This window comes from Corvus hawaiiensis (assembly GCF_020740725.1).
Source record: "Corvus hawaiiensis isolate bCorHaw1 chromosome 37 unlocalized genomic scaffold, bCorHaw1.pri.cur SUPER_37a, whole genome shotgun sequence".
In the NCBI taxonomy this organism is placed as follows: domain Eukaryota; kingdom Metazoa; phylum Chordata; class Aves; order Passeriformes; family Corvidae; genus Corvus; species Corvus hawaiiensis.
This window is the reverse complement of record NW_025963262.1, coordinates 37,738-60,769: the sequence shown is the minus strand read 5'-3', so window position 1 is coordinate 60,769 and position 23,032 is coordinate 37,738. Positions and strand designations below refer to the sequence as shown.

The 23,032-nt window shown below is 58.3% G+C and overlaps 1 protein-coding gene across 1 annotated transcript; it reads left to right on the top strand.

Annotated features, from left to right (window-relative positions):
* Positions 1 to 8,678: 8,678 nt before the first annotated feature.
* LOC125320798 (kallikrein-6-like) lies at positions 8,679 to 23,032 on the top strand. The gene is made up of 5 exons (XM_048293225.1): positions 8,679 to 8,770; positions 17,669 to 17,834; positions 19,402 to 19,655; positions 20,941 to 21,080; positions 22,732 to 23,032. The coding sequence occupies exons 1-5, from the start codon at positions 8,734 to 8,736 to the stop codon at positions 22,891 to 22,893; spliced, it is 759 nt and encodes a 252-aa protein (XP_048149182.1). The 5' UTR covers positions 8,679 to 8,733; the 3' UTR covers positions 22,894 to 23,032.

Here is a 23,032-nt window from a genome sequence, read left to right as displayed (position 1 = left end):
TGGAGCCGGGTGGGGGGAGGGGCAGGGTGGGATTTGGGTGGGAAAAAGCGGGATTTGGGTGGGGAAAAGCGGGATTGGGGTGGGAAAAAGCGGGATTTGGGTGGGGAAAAGCGGGATTTGGGTGGGGAAAAAGCGGGATTTGGGGGGGGAAAAGCGGGATTTGGGGTGGGAAAAAAGCGGGATTTGGGTGGGAAAAGCGGGATTTGGGTGGGGGAAAAGCGGGATTTGGGTGGGGAAAAAAGCGGGATTTGGGTGGGGAAAAAAGCGGGATTTGGGTGGGGAAAAGCGGGATTTGGGGTGGGAAAAGCGGGATTTGGGGTGGGAAAAGCGGGATTTGGGTGGGGGAAAAGCGGGATTTGGGTGGGGAAAAAGCGGGATTTGGGGGGAAAAAAGCGGGATTTGGGTGGGGAAATAGCGGGATTTGAGTGGGGAAAAGGAGGGATTTGGGTGGGAAAAAGCGGGATTTGGGGGGGGAAAAGCGGGATTTGGGTGGGAAAAAGCGGGATTTGGGTGGGAGAAAGCGGGATTTGGGGGGGATAAAAGCGGGATTTGGGTGGGGAAAAAGCGGGATTTGGGTGGGGGAAAAGCGGGATTTGGGTGGGGGAAAAGCGGGATTTGAGGTGGGAAAAGCGGGATTTGGGTGGGAAAAAAAAGCGGGATTTGGGTGGGGAAAAAAAGCGGGATTTGGGTGGGGAAAAAGCGGGATTTGGGTGGGAAAAAGCGGGATTTGGGTGGGAGAAAGCGGGATTTGGGTGGGAGAAAGCGGGATTTGGGTGGGAGAAAGCGGGATTTGGGTGGGGAAAAAGCGGGATTTGGGTGGGAAAAAGCGGGATTTGGGTGGGAGAAAGCGGGATTTGGGTGGGGAAAAAGCGGGATTTGGGTGGGGGAAAAGCGGGATTTGGGTGGGGAAAAAGCGGGATTTGGGTGGGGAAAAGTGGGATTTGGGGGGAGAAAAGGAGGGATTTGGGTGGGAAAAAGCGGGATTTGGGGGGGGGGAAAAGCGGGATTTGGGGGGGGGGAAAAGCGGGATTTGGGTGGAAACCAGCGGGATTTGGGACTCACGGCAGCCGAGCAGGACCCAGGCCCAGAGGAGCAAAGTCCGGGGGGGCCCCATCTGCCCGTGGGGGGAGGGGCGTGAGAAAAGGGGGGGGAACCCCGGGATTTGGGACCCTCCCGACCCCAAAAGTCCCCCCCAAATTCCAGGAGGACCCCAAAAATCCCCCCCAAATTCCGGGAGGACCCCCAAAATCCCCCCAATTTAGGGGGGAGACGCCGTAAATTCCGCCCCCCCCCCAACCGAAGGGAACCACCCCGACCCCCAAAATCCCCCCCAAAATCCCCCCAAAAATCCTCCCCAAAATCCCGGGGGAACCCTCCCGACCCCAAAATCCCCCCCAAAATTTGGGGGGACCCCTCCCCCCCCAGCCTCACCTTCCCCGGCTCCGGCTCCCCCAGGAATTCCCGGGGTTTTTAAGGGATCCCTGGAGCCGCCTCGGCCAATGGGAGCCGGCCACGCCCCCCGGCCACGCCCCCGGCCACGCCCCCGGCCACGCCCCTCTGGGATATCAGAGATAAGATCGGGGGGGGGGAGGGGCTGGGGGAGAGCGAGATAAGATCTGGAAGGGGGAGGGGGGGCCTTAATGGGACAGACTGGGGTGGACTGGGATGGACTGGGGTGGACTGGGAGGGGATTGGGAGGGACTGGGGTGGACTGGGAGGGGATTGGGAGGGACTGGGATGAACTGGGATGGACTAGGAGGGACTGGGGTGGACTGGGGGGGAGTGGGATGGATTGGGGAAGACTGGGATGGACTGGGAGGGACTGGGATGGACTGGGGTGGACTGGGATGGACTGGGGGGGACTGGGAGGGACTGGGAGGGGACTGGGAGGGACTGGGGAAGACTGCGATGGACTGGGAGGGACTGGGATGGGCTGGGGTGGACTGGGATGTTCTAGGGTGGACTGGGATGGACTGGGAGGGACTGGGGGGGACTGGGATGGACTGGGAGGGGACTGGGGTGGACTGGGATGGACTGGGAGGGGATTGGGAGGGACTGGGATGGACTGGGGGGGACTGGGATGAACTGGGATGGACTGGGATGGACTGGGATGAACTGGGATCCTTCCCACTATGGTTCCTCTGACGATCCCTCTCTCCTTCCCTCCCCGCATCCATCCCACACCCGGCCATTCCTTCATCCTCATCCTCATCCTCATCCTTCCCTTCATCCTCATCTTCATCTCCATCCTCATCCTCGTCCCTTCCCATCCATTCCTTCATCCTCATCTTCATCTTCATCTTCATCCATCCCCACTCATCTGTTCCTTCACCTTCATCCTCATCCTCATCCTCATCTTCATCCTTGTCCATCCTCATTTCTCTGTTCCTTCCTTCATCTCCATCCTCATCCTCACCTCATCCTCATCCTCATCCCTTTCCATCCCATCCATTCCTTCATCCTCATCCTCATCTTCATCCATCCCCACTCGTCTGTTCCTTCACCTTCATGCTCATCCTCATCCTCATCCTCATCCCATCCCTGCCCATCCTTTCCTTCATCTTCATCTTCATCCTCATCACCTTCATCATCATCTCCATCCTCATCCTCGTCCCTTCCCATCCATTCCTTCATCCTCATCTTCACCTTCATCTTCACCTTCATCTTCATCTTCATCTTCACCTTCATCTTCACCTTCATCTTCATCCTTGTCCATCCTCATTTCTCTGTTCCTTCCTTCATCTCCATCCTCATCCTCACCTCATCCTCATCCTCATCCCTTTCCATCCCATCCATTCCTTCATCCTCATCCTCATCTTCATCCATCCCCACTCGTCTGTTCCTTCACCTTCATGCTCATCCTCATCCTCATCCTCATCCCATCCCTGCCCATCCTTTCCTTCATCTTCATCTTCATCCTCATCACCTTCATCATCATCTCCATCCTCATCCTCGTCCCTTCCCATCCATTCCTTCATCCTCATCTTCACCTTCATCTTCACCTTCACCTTCATCTTCACCTTCATCTTCACCTTCATCTTCATCCTTGTCCATCCTCATTTCTCTGTTCCTTCCTTCATCTCCATCCTCATCCTCACCTCATCCTCATCCTCATCCTCATCCCATCCCTGCCCATCCTTTCCTTCATCTTCATCTTCATCCTCATCACCTTCATCATCATCTCCATCCTCATCCTCGTCCCTTCCCATCCATTCCTTCATCCTCATCTTCACCTTCATCTTCATCTTCATCTTCATCTTCACCTTCATCTTCACCTTCATCTTCACCTTCATCTTCATCCTTGTCCATCCTCATTTCTCTGTTCCTTCCTTCATCTCCATCCTCATCCTCATCCGTCCATTCCTTCACCTCCATCTTCATCTTCATCTTCATCTTCATCTTCATCTTCATCTTCATCTTCATCTCCATCTCCATCCCCACCTCCATCCCCAGCCCTCCCCGTCCCTCCCTCCATTTCCCCCCTCGTTCCCTCCATTCTCATTTTTCCCCTTTCCCCTCCACTTCCCCCCAATTTTCCCATTTTCCCCTCTTTTTGCCCCAGTTTTTCCCCTCCATCACCTCCCGTTCTTTCCCCCAAGTTTTCCTTTTTTCCTCTCCATTTCCCCCTGCAATTTCCCCCCTTTTCCCACCAATTTTCCCATTTTCCCACCAATTTCCCCATTTTCCCACCAATTTCCCCATTTTCCCGCCAATTTTCCCATTTTTCTGCTCCGTTTCCCCTCCATTTTCCCATTTCCCCCAAATTCCCACAATTTTTCCCCTTTTTCCCTCCAATTTCCCCCCAATTTTTCCCATTTCCCCCCAGTTTTTCCCATTTCCCTCCCACTTTCCCCCATTCCCCCCCAAATTCCCCTAGTTTTCCCATTTGCCCCAAATTTCCCCCATTTCCCCCCAATTTTCCCATTTCCCCCCCAAATTACCCCAATTTTCCCCCCAGTTTTCCCTTCCCCCAGTTTTTCCCATTTTCCCCCCAATTCCCTCCATTTCCCCCCAATTTTCCCATTTCCCCCCAATTTTCCCATTTTCCCCCTCAATTTTCCAATTTTCTCCCCAATTTCTCCCCGTTTCCCCCCAATTTCCCCCCAATTTTCCCCCAATTTTCCCTTCCCCCCCAAATTTTCTCATTTTGCCCCACTTATCCCCGTTTTCCCCCCAAATTCCCGATTTTCCCATTTCCCCCAATTTTCCTATTTTCCCCCAATTTTTCCCACTTCTCCCCAATTTTCACATTTCTCCCCCCCCCAAATTCCCCCGATTTTCCCAGTTCCCCCCCAGTTTCCCCCGTTTTCCCCCAATTTTCCCATTTTCCCCCCAAATTACCCCAAAATTCCCCCGATTTTCCCAGTTCCCCCCCAGTTCCCCCCGTTTTCCCCCAATTTTCCCATTTCCCCCCAAATTACCCCATTTTTCCCCCAATTTTTCCCATCTTTCCCATTTCCCCTCATTCTTCCCATTCTCCCCCTCATTTCCCCCCATTTCCCCCCAATTCCCCCATTTTCCCCCAAAATTTTCCCATTTCCCCCCAGTTTCCCCATTTCCCCCCAATTTCCCCAATTTTTCCCCCCATTTTTCCCATTTTCCCCCCAAATTACCCCAAGTTTTCCCCCCAATTTTCCCTTCCCCCCCAATTTTTCCCATTTCCCCCCAATTTTCCCATTTTCCCCCCAAATCACCCCAATTTTTCCCATTTCTCCCCATTTCCCCCCATTTTTCCCATTCCCCCCCAATTTCCCCCCCCCATTTTTCCCATTTCCCCCCCGTTTTCCCCAATTTTTCCCCAATTTTCCCATTTTTCCCCCAAATTACCCCAATTTTTCCCCCATTTTTTCCCATTTTCCCCCCATTCCCCCCCCGTTTTCCCCCATTTTCCCCCGCCCCCCCCCCGGGTCCCTCCGCTCCCTGCTCGGGATAATTGGGAGCTTTGTTCTGGGAACAATGACGGGGGGGGGGGCACCCAAAAATCGGGGGGGGCACCCAAAATTTGGGGGGGGGAGGCACCCAAAAATAGGGGAGGAGGCACCCAGGGATCCCAAAATGGGGGGGCACCCAAAAATTGGGGGGGGGCACCCAGGGATTCCGAAATGGGGGGGGCACCCAAAATTTGGGGGGCAGCCAAGGACCCCAAAAATTGGGGGAGCACCTGTGGGAAATGGGGGGGCACCCAAAAATTGGGGGGGGCACCCATGAGACTGGGGAGGGCACCCAAAAATCGAGGGGTGCACCTGAAAATTTGGGGGGGGCACTCCGGGATCCCGAAATGGGAGGGGGGCACCCAAAATTTGCGGGAGGCACCCAAAAATTGGGAGAGGCACCCAAGGACCCCAAAAGAGGAGGGGGACACCCAAAAATTGGGGGGCACCCGTGGGACCGGGGTGGGGGGGGGGCACCCAAAATTTGGGGGACGTCCGAAAATGGGGGGGGCACCCAAGGACCCTAAAATGGAGGGGGGCACAAAAATTTTGGGGGGCACCAATGAGACCCGGGGGGCACCCAAAAATTGGGGGGGCACCCAAAAACTGGGGGGGAGCACCCAGGGACCCCATTCCCCCCCTCCCAAAATTCCCGGGAATTCCCAACCCCCCCCCCCCTCTGGAATTTGGGCCCCCCCCGTGTCCGGTTCCGGGTCCGGTTCCCCCCCCCGGTAATTGCTGAGCAAAGAACGGGTGGGGCTGGGGCACCGCGGCCCGGGAGCCTCAGCCGGGCCCCCCCGCAAAAATTTGGGAACCCCCCCAAAAAATTTGGCACCACCCCAAAAATCCCTGGCATCCCCCAAAATCCCTGCAATTTCCCCCAAAAATCCGCGCACCTCCTCATTTCACACCCGGGGTAGACCTGATGTCCCAAACACCGTCGCAACCCCCTCCAAAGTCCCATGAAACCCCCCCAAAAAATCCGTTCCGCACACCTGGGACCCCCCAAAAAATTTGGGACCCTCCCCGAAAAATTTGGGACCCTCCCCGAAAATTTGGGAATCCCCCTCGAAAATTTGGGACCCCCACAAAAATCCCTGGCATCCCCCAAAATCCCTGCAATTTCCCCCAAAAATCCGCGCCCCTCCTCATTTCAAACCCGGGGTAGACCTGATGTCCCAAACACCTGGACACCCTAAAAATTACCTGAGACCCCTAAAAATCCTCTCCGCACACCTGGGACCCCCCCAAAAAGTTTGGGACCCTCCCCGAAAATTTGGAAATCCCCCTCGAAAATTTGGGACCCCCACAAAAATCCCTGGCATCCCCAAAATCCCTGCAATTTCCCCCAAAATCCGCGCCCCTCCTCATTTCACACCCGGGGTAGACCTGATGTCCCAAACACCTGGACGCCCTAAAAATTACCTGAGCCCCCTAAAAATCCTCTCTGCACACCTGGGACCCCCCCAAAAAATTTGGGACCCTCCGCGAAAATTTGGGAATCCCCCTCGAAAATTTGGGGCCCCCACAAAAATCCCTGGCATCCCCAAAATCCCTGCAATTTCCCCCAAAATCCGCGCCCCTCCTCATTTCACACTCGGGGTAGACCTGATGTCCCAAACACCGTCGCAACCCCCTCTAAAGTCCCATGAAACCCCCCCTAAAAAATCCGTTCCGCACACCTGGGACCCCCCAAAAAATTTGGGACCCTCCCCGAAAAATTTGGGACCCTCCCCGAAAATTTGGGAATCCCCCTCGAAAATTTGGGGCCCCCACAAAAATCCCTGGCATCCCCCAAAATCCCTGCAATTTCCCCCAAAATCCGCGCCCCTCCTCATTTCACACCCGGGGTAGACCTGATGTCCCAAACACCTGGACACCCTAAAAATTACCTGAGACCCCTAAAAATCCTCTCCGCACACTTGGGACCCCCCCAAAAAGTTTGGGACCCTCCCCGAAAATTTGGAAATCCCCCTCGAAAATTTGGGACCCCCACAAAAATCCCTGGCATCCCCAAAATCCCTGCAATTTCCCCCAAAATCCGCGCCCCTCCTCATTTCAAACCCGGGGTAGACCTGATGTCCCAAACACCTGGACGCCCTAAAAATTACCTGAGACCCCTAAAAATCCTCTCCGCACACCTGGGACCCCCCCAAAAAATTTGGGACCCTCCGCGAAAATTTGGGAATCCCCCTCGAAAATTTGGGGCCCCCACAAAAATCCCTGGCATCCCCAAAATCCCTGCAATTTCCCCCAAAATCCGCGCCCCTCCTCATTTCACACCCGGGGTAGACCTGATGTCCCAAACACCTCGCACCCCCCCCAAAATCACCTGAGACCCCCCAAAAAATCCGTTCCGCACACCTGGAACCCCCCAAAAAATTTGGGACCCTCTCCGAAAATTTGGGAAACCCCAAGAGTTCCTGGCATCCCCAAAATCCCTGCAATTTCCCCCAAAATCCGCGCCCCTCCTCATGTCACACCCGGGGTAGACCTGATGTCCCAAACACCTGCGGCACAGCCAAAACTGTGCTGGGAGTACTGGGAGGGACTGGGATGAACTGGGATAAACTGGGAGGGACCGGGATGGGACTGAGAGGAACTTGGAGGGGACTGGGAGGGATTGGGAGGGACTGGGAGGGATTGGGGGGCACTGGGAGGGGACTGGGAGGGACTGGGGAGCACTGGGAGGATTGGGGGGGACTGGGAGGGATGTGGGGGACTGAACTGGGCTGAACTGGGAGGGACTGGAAAAGCCGCTTAAGAGCACTGGGCTGAACTGGGAGGCACTGGGCTAAACTGGGCTGAACTGGGACGCCCTGTGGGGGGCCTCAGGAGTGCACAGGGCTGAACTGGGAGGAACTGGGAGGAACTGGAAAAGGCACTTAGGAGCACTGGGCTGAACTGGGCTGAACTGGGCGGGACAGGAAAAGGCTCTTAGGGACCCTGGGCTGAACTGGGAGGCACTGGGCTGAACTGGGTTGAACTGGGAGTCACTGGGCTGAACTGGGAGGCCCTGTGGGGGGCCCCAGGAGTGTGCTGGACTGAACTGGGAGGCACTGGGCTGAACTGGGCTGAACTGGGCGGGACAGGAAAAGGCTCTTAGGGACCCTGGGCTGAACTGGGAGGCACTGGGTTGAACTGGGAGGGCACTGGGCTGAACTGGGAGGCCCTGTGGGGGGCCCCAGGAGTGTGCAGGGCTGAACTGGGCTGAACTGGGCTGAACTGGGCTGAACTGGGCAGAACAGGAAAAGGCACTTAGGGGCCCTGGGCTGAGCTGGGCTGAACTGGGAGTCGCTGGGCTGAACTGGGAGTCACTGGGCTGAACTGGGCTGAACTGGGCGGGACAGGAAAAGGCACTTAGGGGCCCTGGGCTGAACTGGGCTGAACTGGGAGTTACTGGGAGGCACTGGGCTGAACTGGGCTGAACTGAGAGTCACTGGGCTGAACTGGGCGGGACAGGAAAAGGCACTTAGGGGCCCTGGGCTGAACTGGGCTGAACTGGGAGTTACTGGGAGGCACTGGGCTGAACTGGGCTGAACTGGGAGTCACTGGGCTGAACTGGGCTGAACTGGGCGGGACAGGAAAAGCCACTTAGGGGCCCTGGGCTGAACTGGGAGTCACTGGGCTGAACTGGGAGGCCCTGTGGGGGGCCCCAGGAGTGCGCAGGGCTGAACTGGGCTGAACTGGGCTGAACTGGGAGGCACTGGGAGGCACTGGGAGTGGCGCCGGCCGGACCGGCCGGGGCAGCTCCGCGGGGATTTAAAGGCAGCGGCTCCTTCCTCGCCCTCCTCCTCCTCCCATGGAGCGCCTGCTGCCCCTGCTGCTGCTGGCCACTGGTTTGTACTGGTTTGTACTGGTTTGGACTGGGGGGCACTGGGAGGGCGCTGCCCCTGCTGCTGCTGGCCACTGGTTTGGACTGGTTTGGACTGGTTTGGACTGGGGGGCACTGGGAGGGCGCTGCCCCTGCTGCTGCTGGCCACTGGTTTGGACTGGTTTGGACTGGTTTGGACTGGGGGGCACGGGGGGGGCACTGGGAGGGCGCTGCCGCTGCTGGCCACTGGTTTGTACTGGTTTGGACTGGTTTGGACTGGTTTGGACTGGGGGGCACGGGGGGGGCACTGGGAGGGCGCTGCCGCTGCTGCTGCTGGCCACTGGTTTGTACTGGTTTGGACTGGGGGGCACTGGGAGGGCGCTGCCGCTGCTGCTGCTGGCCACTGGTTTGTACTGGTTTGGACTGGGGGGCACTGGGAGGGTGCTGCCGCTGCTGCTGCTGGCCACTGGTTTGCACTGGTTTGGACTGGTTTGGACTAGGGGGCAGTGGGAGGGCACTGCCGCTGCTGCTGCTGGCCACTGGTTCGTACTGGTTTGGACTGGTTTGGACTGGGGGGCACTGGGAGGGCACTGGGAGGGCGCTGCCGCTGCTACTGTTGGCCACTGGTTCGTACTGGTTTGGACTGGAGGGCGCTGGGAATGAACTGGGATGAACTGGGGGACACTGGGAGAGAACTGGGATGAACTGGGAGGCACTGGGAGGTCATTGGAGGTCACTGGGAGACACTGGGAGTGAACCGGGGTTAACTGGGAGGAACTGGGAGTGAACTGGGAGGCACTGGGAGGCGACTGGGCCATACTGGGACAGAGCTGGAGGTGAACTGGAAGGGACTGGGATGAACTGGGGGGCACTGGGAGCACTGAGAGGGAACTGGGAGGCCACTGGGCCATACTGGGACAGAGCCAGAGGTGAACTGGGGACACTGGGAGGGACTGGGAGGAACTGGGGTGAGTGGGAGGCAATCGACGGGGTGGAACTGGTTTGTACTGGGAGGGTGAACTGGGGGCACTGGGAGGGGAACTGGGGGCACTGGGAGGGACTGGGATGAACTGGTAGGGACTGGGAGGAAACTGGGAGCAACTGAGTGGAAACTGGGGACACTGGGAGGGACTGGGAGGCACTGGGAGGGGAACTGGGAACAACTGGGAGGAAACTGGGATGAACTGGGAGCAACTGGGAGGGAGTGGGTGGGAAGTGGGAGGTCACTGGGAGGTCACTGGTCCAAACTGGTGTGAACTGGGATTCACTGGGATTCGCTTTGGAAACACTGGGCTGAACTGGTGTGAACTGGGCTGAACTGGGATGAACTGGGGAGGCTTTGTGAGGTCACTGGGAGATCACTGGGAGGTCACTGGTCCAAACTGGTGTGAACTGGTCCAAACTGGTTTGAACTGGTGTGAACTGGGGAGGCCACTGGGAAATCGCTGAGGCTGCACTGGTGTGAACTGGTGCAAACTGGTCTGTACTGGTCCAAACTGGTTTATACTGGTGCGCAGCAGCTGCAAGCAATGCCAAGAACTGGGGAGGCACTTTGGGGGCAACTGGGATGAACTGGGCTGAACTGGTGTGAACTGGGACGAACTGGGGAGGCACTGGTCTGAACTGGTGTGAACTGGGATGAACTGGGATTCAGTGTGGGTTCCCTTTGAGGGCACTGGGATGAACTGGTGTGAACTGGTTTGAACTGGGATGAACTGGGATTCAATGTGGTTGCACTTTGAGGGCACTGGGATGAACTGGTTTGAACTGGTTTGAACTGGGGATGAACTGGTTTGAACTGGTGTGAACTGGGATGAACGGGGATTCAGTGTGGGTTCACTTTGAGGGCACTGGGATGAACTGGGGATGAACTGGTGTGAACTGGTTTGAACTGGGATGAACTGGGATTCAATGCGGTTGCACTTTGAGGGCACTGGGATGAACTGGGATGAACTGATTTGAACTGGGGATGAACTGGTCTGAACTGGTGTGAACTGGGATGAACGGGGATTCAGTGTGGGTTCACTTTGAGGGCACTGGGACGAACTGGTTTGAACTGGTTTGAACTGGGATGAACTGGGATTCAATGTGGTTGCCCTTTGAGGGCACTGGGATGAACTGGGATGAACTGGTTTGAACTGGGGATGAACTGGTTTGAACTGGGATGAACGGGGATTTAATGTGGGTTCACTTTGAGGGCACTGGGATGAACTGGTGTGAACTGGTTTGAACTGGGATGAACTGGGATTCAGTGTGGGTTCACTTTGAGGGCACTGGGATGAACTGGTTTGAACTGGTTTGAACTGGGGATGAACTGGTTTGAACTGGTGTGAACTGGGATGAACGGGGATTCAGTGTGGGTTCACTTTGAGGGCACTGGGATGAACTGGGGATGAACTGGTGTGAACTGGTTTGAACTGGGATGAACTGGGATTCAATGCGGTTGCACTTTGAGGGCACTGGGATGAACTGGTGTGAACTGGTTTGAACTGGGGATGAACTGGTGTGAACTGGGATGAACGGGGATTTAATGTGGGTTCACTTTGAGGGCACTGGGATGAACTGGTGTGAACTGGTTTGAACTGGGGATGAACTGGGGAGGCTCTCTGGGGGTCACCAGTCTGTACTGGTCCAAACTGGTTTATACTGGTGCGCAGCGGCCGCAGGCGATGATGGAAACTGGGGAGGCTCTTTGGGCGCACTGGTGTGAACTGGGATGAACTGGTTTGAACTGGTTTGAACTGGTGTGAACTGGGATTCAATGTGGGTTCACATTGAGGGCACTGGGATGAACTGGGATGAACTGGGATGGACTGGGATGGACTGGGGAGGCCACTGGGATGTCACTGGGAGGTCACTGGTGCAAACTGGTCCAAACTGGTCCATACTGGTGCCAACTGGTTTGTACTGGTGTGCAGCGGCTGCGGGTGATGACGGGAACTGGGGAGGCACTTTGGGGGCACTGGTTTGAACTGGGATGAACTGGTTTGAACTGGGATGAACTGGGATTCAGTGTGGGTTCACTTTGAGGGCACTGGGATGAACTGGGGATGAACTGGTGTGAACTGGTTTGAACTGGGATGAACTGGGATTCAATGCGGTTGCACTTTGAGGGCACTGGGATGAACTGGGATGAACTGATTTGAACTGGGGATGAACTGGTCTGAACTGGTGTGAACTGGGATGAACGGGGATTCAGTGTGGGTTCACTTTGAGGGCACTGGGACGAACTGGTTTGAACTGGTTTGAACTGGGATGAACTGGGATTCAATGTGGTTGCCCTTTGAGGGCACTGGGATGAACTGGGATGAACTGGTTTGAACTGGGGATGAACTGGTTTGAACTGGGATGAACGGGGATTTAATGTGGGTTCACTTTGAGGGCACTGGGATGAACTGGGATGAACTGGTGTGAACTGGTTTGAACTGGGGATGAACTGGGGAGGCTCTCTGGGGGTCACCAGTCTGTACTGGTCCAAACTGGTTTATACTGGTGCGCAGCGGCCGCAGGCGATGATGGAAACTGGGGAGGCTCTTTGGGCGCACTGGTGTGAACTGGGATGAACTGGTTTGAACTGGTTTGAACTGGTGTGAACTGGGATTCAATGTGGGTTCACATTGAGGGCACTGGGATGAACTGGGATGAACTGGGATGGACTGGGATGGACTGGGGAGGCCACTGGGATGTCACTGGGAGGTCACTGGTGCAAACTGGTCCAAACTGGTCCATACTGGTGCCAACTGGTTTGTACTGGTGTGCAGCGGCTGCGGGTGATGACGGGAACTGGGGAGGCACTTTGGGGGCACTGGTTTGAACTGGGATGAACTGGTTTGAACTGGGATGAACTGGGATTCAGTGTGGGTTCACTTTGAGGGCACTGGGATGAACTGGGGATGAACTGGTGTGAACTGGTTTGAACTGGGATGAACTGGGATTCAATGCGGTTGCACTTTGAGGGCACTGGGATGAACTGGTTTGAACTGATTTGAACTGGGGATGAACTGGTCTGAACTGGTGTGAACTGGGATGAACGGGGATTCAGTGTGGGTTCACTTTGAGGGCACTGAGATGAACTGGTTTGAACTGGTTTGAACTGGTTTGAACTGGGATTCAATGTGGTTGCCCTTTGAGGGCACTGGGATGAACTGGGATGAACTGGTTTGAACTGGGGATGAACTGGTTTGAACTGGGATGAACGGGGATTTAATGTGGGTTCACTTTGAGGGCACTGGGATGAACTGGTGTGAACTGGTTTGAACTGGGGATGAACTGGGGAGGCTCTCTGGGGGTCACCAGTCTGTACTGGTCCAAACTGGTTTATACTGGTGCGCAGCGGCCGCAGGTGATGATGGAAACTGGGGAGGCTCTTTGGGCGCACTGGTGTGAACTGGGATGAACTGGTTTGAACTGGTTTGAACTGGTGTGAACTGGGATTCAATGTGGGTTCACATTGAGGGCACTGGGATGAACTGGGATGAACTGGGATGGACTGGGATGGACTGGGGAGGCCACTGGGAAGTCACTGGGAGGTCACTGGTGCAAACTGGTCCAAACTGGTTTATACTGGTGCCAACTGGTTTGTACTGGTGCGCAGCGGCTGCGGGTGATGACGGGAACTGGGGAGGCACTTTGGGGGCACTGGTTTGAACTGGGATGAACTGGTTTGAACTGGTGTGAACTGGGATGAACTGGGATTCAGTGTGGGTTCACTCTGAGGGCACTAGGATGAACTGGTTTGAACTGGTGTGAACTGGGATGAACTGGGATTCAGTGTGGGTTCCCTTTGAGGGCACTGGGATGAACTGGTTTGAACTGGTTTGAACTGGTGTGAACTGGGACGAACTGGGATTCACTGTGGGTTCCCTCTGAGGGCACTGGGATGAACTGGGATGAACTGGTTTGAACTGGGATGAGAACTGGGGAGGCACTGGGCTGAACTGGTGTGAACTGGGACAAACTGGGGAGGCACTGGGCTGAACTGGTGTGAACTGGTTTGAACTGGGATTCAATGTGGGTTCCCTTTGAGGGCACTGGGATGAACTGGGATGAACTGGGGAGACCACTGGGAAGTCACTGGGAGGTCACTGGTGCAAACTGGTCCGTACTGGTGCCAACTGGTTTATACTGGTGCGCAGCGGCCGCGGGCGATGGCGGGAACTGGAGAGGCACTTTGGGGGCACTGGTGTGAACTGGGATGAACTGGTTTGAACTGGGATGAACTGGTGTGAACTGGGATGAACAGGGGAGGTACTGGGCTGAACTGGTGTGAACTGGGATGAACTGGGATTCAGTGTGGGTTCACTTTGAGGGCACTGGGATGAACTGGTTTGAACTGGTTTGAACTGGGGATGAACTGGTCTGAACTGGTGTGAACTGGGATGAACTGGGATTTAATGTGGGTTCACTTTGAGGGCACTGGGCTGAACTGGTTTGAACTGGTTTGAACTGGGATGAACTGGGATTCAATGTAGGTTCCCTTTGAGGGCACTGGGCTGAACTGGGATGAACTGGTTTGAACTGGGGAGGCTCTCTGAGGCTCACCGGTCCGTACTGGTCCCAACTGGTTTATACTGGTGCGCAGCGGCCGCGGGCGATGACGAGAACTGGGGAGGCACTTTGGGGGCACTGGGCTGAACTGCTGTGAACTGGGATGAACTGGGGATGAACTGGGATGAACTGGGGAGGCTCTCTGAGGCTCACCGGTCCGTACTGGTCCCAACTGGTTTATACTGGTGCGCAGCGGCCGCGGGCGATGACGAGAACTGGGGAGGCACTTTGGGGGCACTGGGCTGAACTGCTGTGAACTGGGATGAACTGGGGATGAACTGGGATGAACTGGGGATGAACTGGGATGAACTGGGGAGGCTCTCTGAGGCTCACCGGTCCGTACTGGTCCCAACTGGTTTATACTGGTGCGCAGCGGCCGCGGGCGATGACGAGAAGTGGGGAGGCACTTTGGGGGCACTGGGATGAACTGGTGTGAACTGGGATGAACTGGGGATGAACTGGTTTGAACTGGGGAGGCTCTCTGAGGCTCACCGGTCCGTACTGGTCCCAACTGGTTTATACTGGTGCGCAGCGGCCGCGGGCGATGACGAGAAGTGGGGAGGCACTTTGGGGGCACTGGGCTGAACTGGTTTGAACTGGGGATGAACTGGGATGAACTGGGGAGGCTCTCTGAGGCTCACCGGTCCGTACTGGTCCCAACTGGTTTATACTGGTGCGCAGCGGCCGCGGGCGATGACGAGAAGTGGGGAGGCACTTTGGGGGCACTGGGCTGAACTGCTGTGAACTGGGATGAACTGGGGATGAACTGGTTTGAACTGGGGAGGCTCTCTGAGGCTCACCGGTCCGTACTGGTCCCAACTGGTTTATACTGGTGCGCAGCGGCCGCGGGCGATGACGAGAAGTGGGGAGGCACTTTGGGGGCACTGGGCTGAACTGCTGTGAACTGGTTTGAACTGGGGATGAACTGGGGATGAACTGGGGAGGCTCTCTGAGGCTCACCGGTCCGTACTGGTCCCAACTGGTTTATACTGGTGCGCAGCGGCCGCGGGCGATGACGAGAACTGGGGAGGCACTTTGGGGGCACTGGGCTGAACTGCTGTGAACTGGTTTGAACTGGGATGAACTGGGGATGAACTGGGGAGGCTCTCTGAGGCTCACCGGTCCGTACTGGTCCCAACTGGTTTATACTGGTGCGCAGCGGCCGCGGGCGATGACGAGAAGTGGGGAGGCACTTTGGGGGCACTGGGCTGAACTGCTGTGAACTGGTTTGAACTGGGATGAACTGGGGATGAACTGAGGAGGCTCTCTGAGGCTCACCGGTCCGTACTGGTCCCAACTGGTTTATACTGGTGCGCAGCGGCCGCGGGCGATGACGAGAACTGGGGAGGCACTTTGGGGGCACTGGGCTGAACTGGGATGAACTGGGATGAACTGGGGATGAACTGGTTTGAACTGGGGAGGCTCTCTGAGGCTCACCGGTCCGTACTGGTCCCAACTGGTTTATACTGGTGCGCAGCGGCCGCGGGCGATGACGAGAACTGGGGAGGCACTTTGGGGGCACTGGGCTGAACTGCTGTGAACTGGTTTGAACTGGGGATGAACTGGGGATGAACTGGGGAGGCTCTCTGAGGCTCACCGGTCCGTACTGGTCCCAACTGGTTTATACTGGTGCGCAGCGGCCGCGGGCGATGACGAGAACTGGGGAGGCACTTTGGGGGCACTGGGCTGAACTGCTGTGAACTGGTTTGAACTGGGATGAACTGGGGATGAACTGAGGAGGCTCTCTGAGGCTCACCGGTCCGTACTGGTCCCAACTGGTTTATACTGGTGCGCAGCGGCCGCGGGCGATGACGAGAACTGGGGAGGCACTTTGGGGGCACTGGGCTGAACTGGGATGAACTGGGATGAACTGGGGATGAACTGGGATGAACTGGGGAGGCTCTCTGAGGCTCACCGGTCCGTACTGGTCCCAACTGGTTTATACTGGTGCGCAGCGGCCGCGGGCGATGACGAGAACTGGGGAGGCACTTTGGGGGCACTGGGCTGAACTGCTGTGAACTGGGATGAACTGGGGATGAACTGGGATGAACTGGGGAGGCTCTCTGAGGCTCACCGGTCCGTACTGGTCCCAACTGGTTTATACTGGTGCGCAGCGGCCGCGGGCGATGACGAGAACTGGGGAGGCACTTTGGGGGCACTGGGCTGAACTGCTGTGAACTGGGATGAACTGGGGATGAACTGGTTTGAACTGGGGAGGCTCTCTGAGGCTCACCGGTCCGTACTGGTCCCAACTGGTTTATACTGGTGCGCAGCGGCCGCGGGCGATGACGAGAAGTGGGGAGGCACTTTGGGGGCACTGGGCTGAACTGCTGTGAACTGGGATGAGCTGGGGATGAACTGGGATGAACTGGGGAGGCTCTCTGAGGCTCACCGGTCCGTACTGGTCCCAACTGGTTTATACTGGTGCGCAGCGGCCGCGGGCGATGACGAGAACTGGGGAGGCACTTTGGGGCACTGGGATGAACTGGTGTGAACTGGGATGAACTGGGGATGAACTGGTTTGAACTGGGGAGGCTCTCTGAGGCTCACCGGTCCGTACTGGTCCCAACTGGTTTATACTGGTGCGCAGCGGCCGCGGGCGATGACGAGAAGTGGGGAGGCACTTTGGGGGCACTGGGCTGAACTGGTTTGAACTGGGGATGAACTGGGATGAACTGGGGAGGCTCTCTGAGGCTCACCGGTCCGTACTGGTCCCAACTGGTTTATACTGGTGCGCAGCGGCCGCGGGCGATGACGAGAAGTGGGGAGGCACTTTGGGGGCACTGGGCTGAACTGCTGTGAACTGGGATGAACTGGGGATGAACTGGTTTGAACTGGGGAGGCTCTCTGAGGCTCACCGGTCCGTACTGGTCCCAACTGGTTTATACTGGTGCGCAGCGGCCGCGGGCGATGACGAGAACTGGGGAGGCACTTTGGGGGCACTGGGCTGAACTGCTGTGAACTGGTTTGAACTGGGGATGAACTGGGGATGAACTGGGGAGGCTCTCTGAGGCTCACCGGTCCGTACTGGTCCCAACTGGTTTATACTGGTGCGCAGCGGCCGCGGGCGATGACGAGAACTGGGGAGGCACTTTGGGGGCACTGGGCTGAACTGGGATGAACTGGGATGAACTGGGGATGAACTGGGATGAACTGGGGAGGCTCTCTGAGGCTCACCGGTCCGTACTGGTCCCAACTGGTTTATACTGGTGCGCAGCGGCCGCGGGCGATGACGAGAACTGGGGAGGCACTTTGGGGGCACTGGGCTGAACTGCTGTGAACTGGGATGAACTGGGGATGAACTGGTTTGAACTGGGGAGGCTCTCTGAGGCTCACCGGTCCGTACTGGTCCCAACTGGTTTATACTGGTGCGCAGCGGCCGCGGGCGATGACGAGAACCGCATCGTGGGCGGGGCCAGGTGCGAGCGGCGGCTCCACCCCTACCAGGTGCTGCTGCTGCAGCCAGGGGGCGCCATCCACTGCGGGGGCGTCCTGATCGGCCGCAGCTGGGTGCTGACCGCTGCCCACTGCCGGACCGACAGGTGAGGGCACACCTGGGCACACCTGGGCACACCTGGGATACACCTGGGATACACCTGGTCACACCTGGGGGTAATAGAAACACACCTGGGCACAACTGGGCACACCTGGGATACACCTGGGATACACCTGGGAGGGATAGAAACACACCTGGGCACACCTTGGCACACTTGGGATACACCTGGGATACACCTGGGAGGGATAGAAACACACCTGGGCACACCTGGGCACACCTGGGATACACCTGGGATACACCTGGTCACACCTGGGGGTAATAGAAACATACCTGGGCACAACTGGGCACACCTGGGATACACCTGGGATACACCTGGGAGGGATAGAAACACACCTGGGCACACCTGGGCACACCTGGGATACACCTGGGATACACCTGGTCACACCTGGGGGTAATAGAAACACACCTGGGCACAACTGGGATACACCTGAGCACACCTGGGGGGGATAGAAACACACCTGGGCACACCTGGGAGGGATAGAAACACATCTGGGCACTCCTGGGCACACCTGGGAGGGATAGAAACACACCTGGGCACACCTGGGATACACCTGGGCACACCTGGGGGGAATAGAAACACATCTGGGCACTCCTGGGCACACCTGGGAGGGATAGAAACACACCTGAGCACACCTGGGATACACCTGGGGGGATTGAAACACACCTGGGCACACCTGGGAGAGATAGGACCACACCTGGGCACACCTGGGCACACCTGGGCACAGCTGGGATACACTTGGGATGCACCTGGGAGGGATAGAACCACACCTGGGCACACCTGGGCACACCTGGGAGGGATAGAACCACACCTGGGCACACCTGGGCACACCTGGGCAGCACCATCCACTGCGGGGGCGTCCTGATCGGCCGCAGCTGGGTGCTGACCGCTGCCCACTGCCGGGCCGACAGGTGAGGGCACACCTGGGCACACCTGGGAGGGATAGAACCACACCTGGGCACACCTGGGCACACCTGGGATACACCTGGCCCACATCCACCCACTTGGCAGTGCCCACCTGTGCCTCAGTTTCCCCACCAGGTGCCCTCCTGAGCCCTCCACTTTATAAAAACCCCCTGTACCTGTCCCAGGTGAGCTCACCTGTGCCCACCTTTACCTGTCCAGCCCCCTGCGCGTCCTGCTGGGCAGGGTCGAGCCTCACCTGCCCCTCACCTGCCCCTCACCTGTCCCTCACCTGTCCCAGGTGCATTTACCTGCCCCAGGTGAGCTCACCTGTGCCCACCTTTACCTGTCCAGCCCCCTGCGCATCCTGCTGGGCAGGGTCGAGCCTCACCTGCCCCTCACCTGTCCCTCACCTGTCCCTCACCTGTCCCTCACCTGTCCCAGATGTATTTACCTGTCCCAAATGTATTTACCTGCCCCAGGTGAACTCACCTGTGCCCATCTTTACCTGTCCGGCCCCCTGGGCCAGCACAGCCTGAAGGGGCAGGGCGGAGCCTCACCTGTCCCTCACCTGTCCCAGGTGCATTTACCTGCCCCAGGTGTATTCACCTGCCCCAGGTGAGCTCACCTGTGCCCACCTTTACCTGTCCAGCCCCCTGCGGGTCCTGCTGGGCGAGCACAGCCTGAAGGAGCGCGAGGGGGCGGAGCAGTGCCTCACCTGGGCGCGCGCCTTCGTGCACCCGCGCTACCGGCCCGGCGGCCATGACAGTGACGTCATGCTGCTGCGCCTCAGCAGCCCCGCGCACCTGAGCGAGCGCGTGCGGCCCGCGCCGCTGCCCCGCAGGTGTCCCCAGGTAGGGGACAGGTGCGTGGTGTCCGGCTGGGGCAGCACCCGCAGCCCGCAAGGTGAGATCGGGGGGGGGGGGGGACAGGTGAGACTTGGGGGGTCGGAAATGGGGGACAGGTGGGGGGGGACAGGTGGGGGGGGGACAGGTGAGGGGATGGGGACACGTGGAGGGGTCAGAGAAGGGGGACAGGTGAGACCTGGGGGAGGACAGGTGAGGGGATGGGGGAGGGGGGACAGGGGATACCTGGGGAGGGACAAATGAGGACCACAGGAGGGGGCAGGTGATACCTGTCCCACCTGTCGCATCCATCCCACACCTGTCCCTCACCTGTCCCATCCATCCCTACCTGTCCCACCTGTCCCATCCATCCCTACCTGTCCCATCCATCCCACACCTGTCCCACCTGTCCCATCCATCCCACACCTGTCCCTCACCTGTCCCATCCATCCCTACCTGTCTCATCCATCCCACACCTGTCCCACACCTTTCCCTCACCTGTCCCATCCATCCCACACCTTTCCCTCACCTGTCCCATCCATCCCACACCTTTCCCTCATCTGTCCCGTCCATCCCACACCTATCCCACCTGTCCCGTCCATCCCTACCTGTCCCTCACCTGTCCCTCACCTGTCCCATCAACCTCACCTGTCCCACCTGTCCCTCACCTGTCCCATCCATCCCACACCTGTCCCACCTGTCCCATCCATCCCACACCTGTCCCACACCTGTCCCGTCCATCCCACACCTGTCCCTCACCTGTCCCATCCATCCCTACCTGTCCCATCCATCCCACACCTGTCCCTCACCTGTCCCGTCCATCCCACACCTGTCCCACCTGTCCCGTCCATCCCACACCTGTCCCTCACCTGTCCCATCCATCTCTACCTGTCCCACACCTGTCCCACCTGTCCCATCAACCTCACCTGTCCCACCTGTCCCTCACCTGTCCCATCCATCCCACACCTGTCCCACCTGTCCCATCCATCCCACACCTGTCCCTCACCTGTCCCATCCATCTCTACCTGTCCCACACCTGTCCCACCTGTCCCATCAACCTCACCTGTCCCACCTGTCCCTCACCTGTCCCATCCATCCCACACCTGTCCCACCTGTCCCATCCATCCCACACCTGTCCCTCACCTGTCCCATCCATCTCTACCTGTCCCACACCTGTCCCACCTGTCCCATCAACCTCACCTGTCCCACCTGTCCCCCACCTGTCTCACCTGTCCCATCCATCTCTACCATCCCCACCCATCCCACCTGTCCCTCACCTGTCCCTCCCCTGTCCCACCCATCCCACCTGTCCCACACCTGTCCCTGACCGCTCTCACCCGCGCCAGGTGCGTTCCCGGATGTGCTGCAGTGCGGGGAGGTGTTCACCTGGTCCAACGCCGACTGCGCTCACCTGTACCCCGGCGCCATCACTCCCAACATGCTTTGCGCCGGCGGCCGCGACGGAGACAGCACCGACTCCTGCCAGGTGCGGCCAGGTGTGGGGGACGCGCACCTGAGGGGTCACCTGGGGGCGGGGGGGGGACTCACCTGTATGGGGAGAATGGGAGAGGGACCCACCTGGAGGGAGGGAATGGGCTGGGACTCACCTGCATGGGGGGGGGCTCACCTGTATGGGGGAGAGGGGTTGGACTCACCTGTGTGGGGGAGGGAAGGGGCTGGGACTCACCTGTATGGGGGGGAATGGGAGTGGGACACACCTGGGGAACATCTGGGGGGACTCACCTGTATGGGGAGGAATGGGAGTGTGACACACCTGGGGAACACCTGGGGGGACTCACCTGTATGGGGGGGACTCACCTGTATGGGGGGGACTCACCTGTATGGGGGAAAAGGGTGGGACACACCTGGAGGGGACTCACCTGTATGGGGGGGGAATGGGCTGGAACTCACCTGTATGGGGCTGAATTGGAACAGAAAACACCTGGGGGGGCTCACCTGTATGGGGGGGACTCACCTGTATGGGGTGAATGGGAGTGGGGAACACCTGGAGGGACTCACCTGTATGGGGGAGAGGGGTTGGACTCACCTGTATGGGGGAGGGAAGGGGCTGGGACTCACCTGTATGGGGGGGAATGGGAGTGTGACACACCTGGGGAACATCTGGGGGGACTCACCTGTATGGGGAGGAATGGAAGTGGGACACACCTGGGGAACATCTGGGGGGACTCACCTGTATGGGGAGGAATGGAAGTGGGACACACCTGGGGAACATCTGGGGGGACTCACCTGTATGGGGGGGACTCACCTGTATGGGGGGGACTCACCTGTATGGGGGAGAGGGGTTGGACTCACCTGTGTGGGGCTGAATTGGAACAGAAAACACCTGGGGGAACTCACCTGTATGGGGGAGGGAAGGGGCTGGGACTCACCTGTATGGGGGGGAATGGGAGTGGGACACACCTGGGGAACACCTGGGGGGACTCACCTGTATGGGGCTGAATTGGAACAGAAAACACCTGGGGGAACTCACCTGTATGGGGGAGGGAAGGGGCTGGGACTCACCTGTATGGGGGGGAATGGGAGTGGGACACACCTGGGGAACACCTGGGGGGACTCACCTGTGTGGGGCTGAATTGGAACAGAAAACACCTGGGGGAACTCACCTGTATGGGGTGAATGGGAGTGGGGAACACCTGGAGGGACTCACCTGTATGGGGGAGGGAAGGGGCTGGGACTCACCTGTATGGGGGGGAATGGGAGTGGGACACACCTGGGGAACATCTGGGGGGACTCACCTGTATGGGGGGGACTCACCTGTATGGGGAGGAATGGAAGTGGGACACACCTGGGGAACATCTGGGGGGACTCACCTGTATGGGGTGAATGGGAGTGGGGAACACCTGGAGGGACTCACCTGTATCGGGGAGAGGGGTTGGACTCACCTGTATGGGGCTGAATTGGAACAGAAAACACCTGGGGGGGGCTCACCTGTATGGGGGAGAGGGGTTGGACTCACCTGTATGGGGGAGGGAAGGGGCTGGGACTCACCTGTATGGGGAGGAATGGGAGTGGGACACACCTGGGGAACATCTGGGGGGACTCACCTGTCTCTCACCTGTCTCTCACCTGTCTCTCACCTGTCCCTCACCTGTCCCTCACCTGTCCCCGTTGCCCAGGGCGACTCCGGGGGCCCGCTGGTGTGCGGGGGTTACCTGCAGGGCGTGGTGTCCTGGGGGCTGCAGGTGTGCGGCCAGCGGGGCAAGCCGGGCGTCTACAGCCGCGTCTGCGCCTTCACCGCCTGGATCCGCCGCACCATCCGCGCCCACGGCGGAGACTGAGCACCTGCGGGGGCACCTGGGCGCACCTGGGGGGCTCCCCGGCCTCACCTGTGACACCTGGGGGGGGTCCCCGACCTCACCTGTGACACCTGAGGGGCTCCTTGGCCTTACCTGAATACACCTGAAGGGCTCCTCCTAA

What these genes read in the sequence shown, in the direction of transcription:
- LOC125320798 (XM_048293225.1), top strand. Translation starts at nt 8,734, where the DNA reads ATGGAGCGCCTGCTGCCCCTGCTGCTGCTGGCCACTG. An exon ending in GCCCACTGCCGGACCGACAG is followed by an intron (nt 17,835 to 19,401) that starts GTGAGGGCACAC and finishes TTACCTGTCCAG; the next exon opens with CCCCCTGCGGGTCCTGCTGG. An exon ending in ACAGCACCGACTCCTGCCAG is followed by an intron (nt 21,081 to 22,731) that starts GTGCGGCCAGGT and finishes CCCGTTGCCCAG; the next exon opens with GGCGACTCCGGGGGCCCGCT.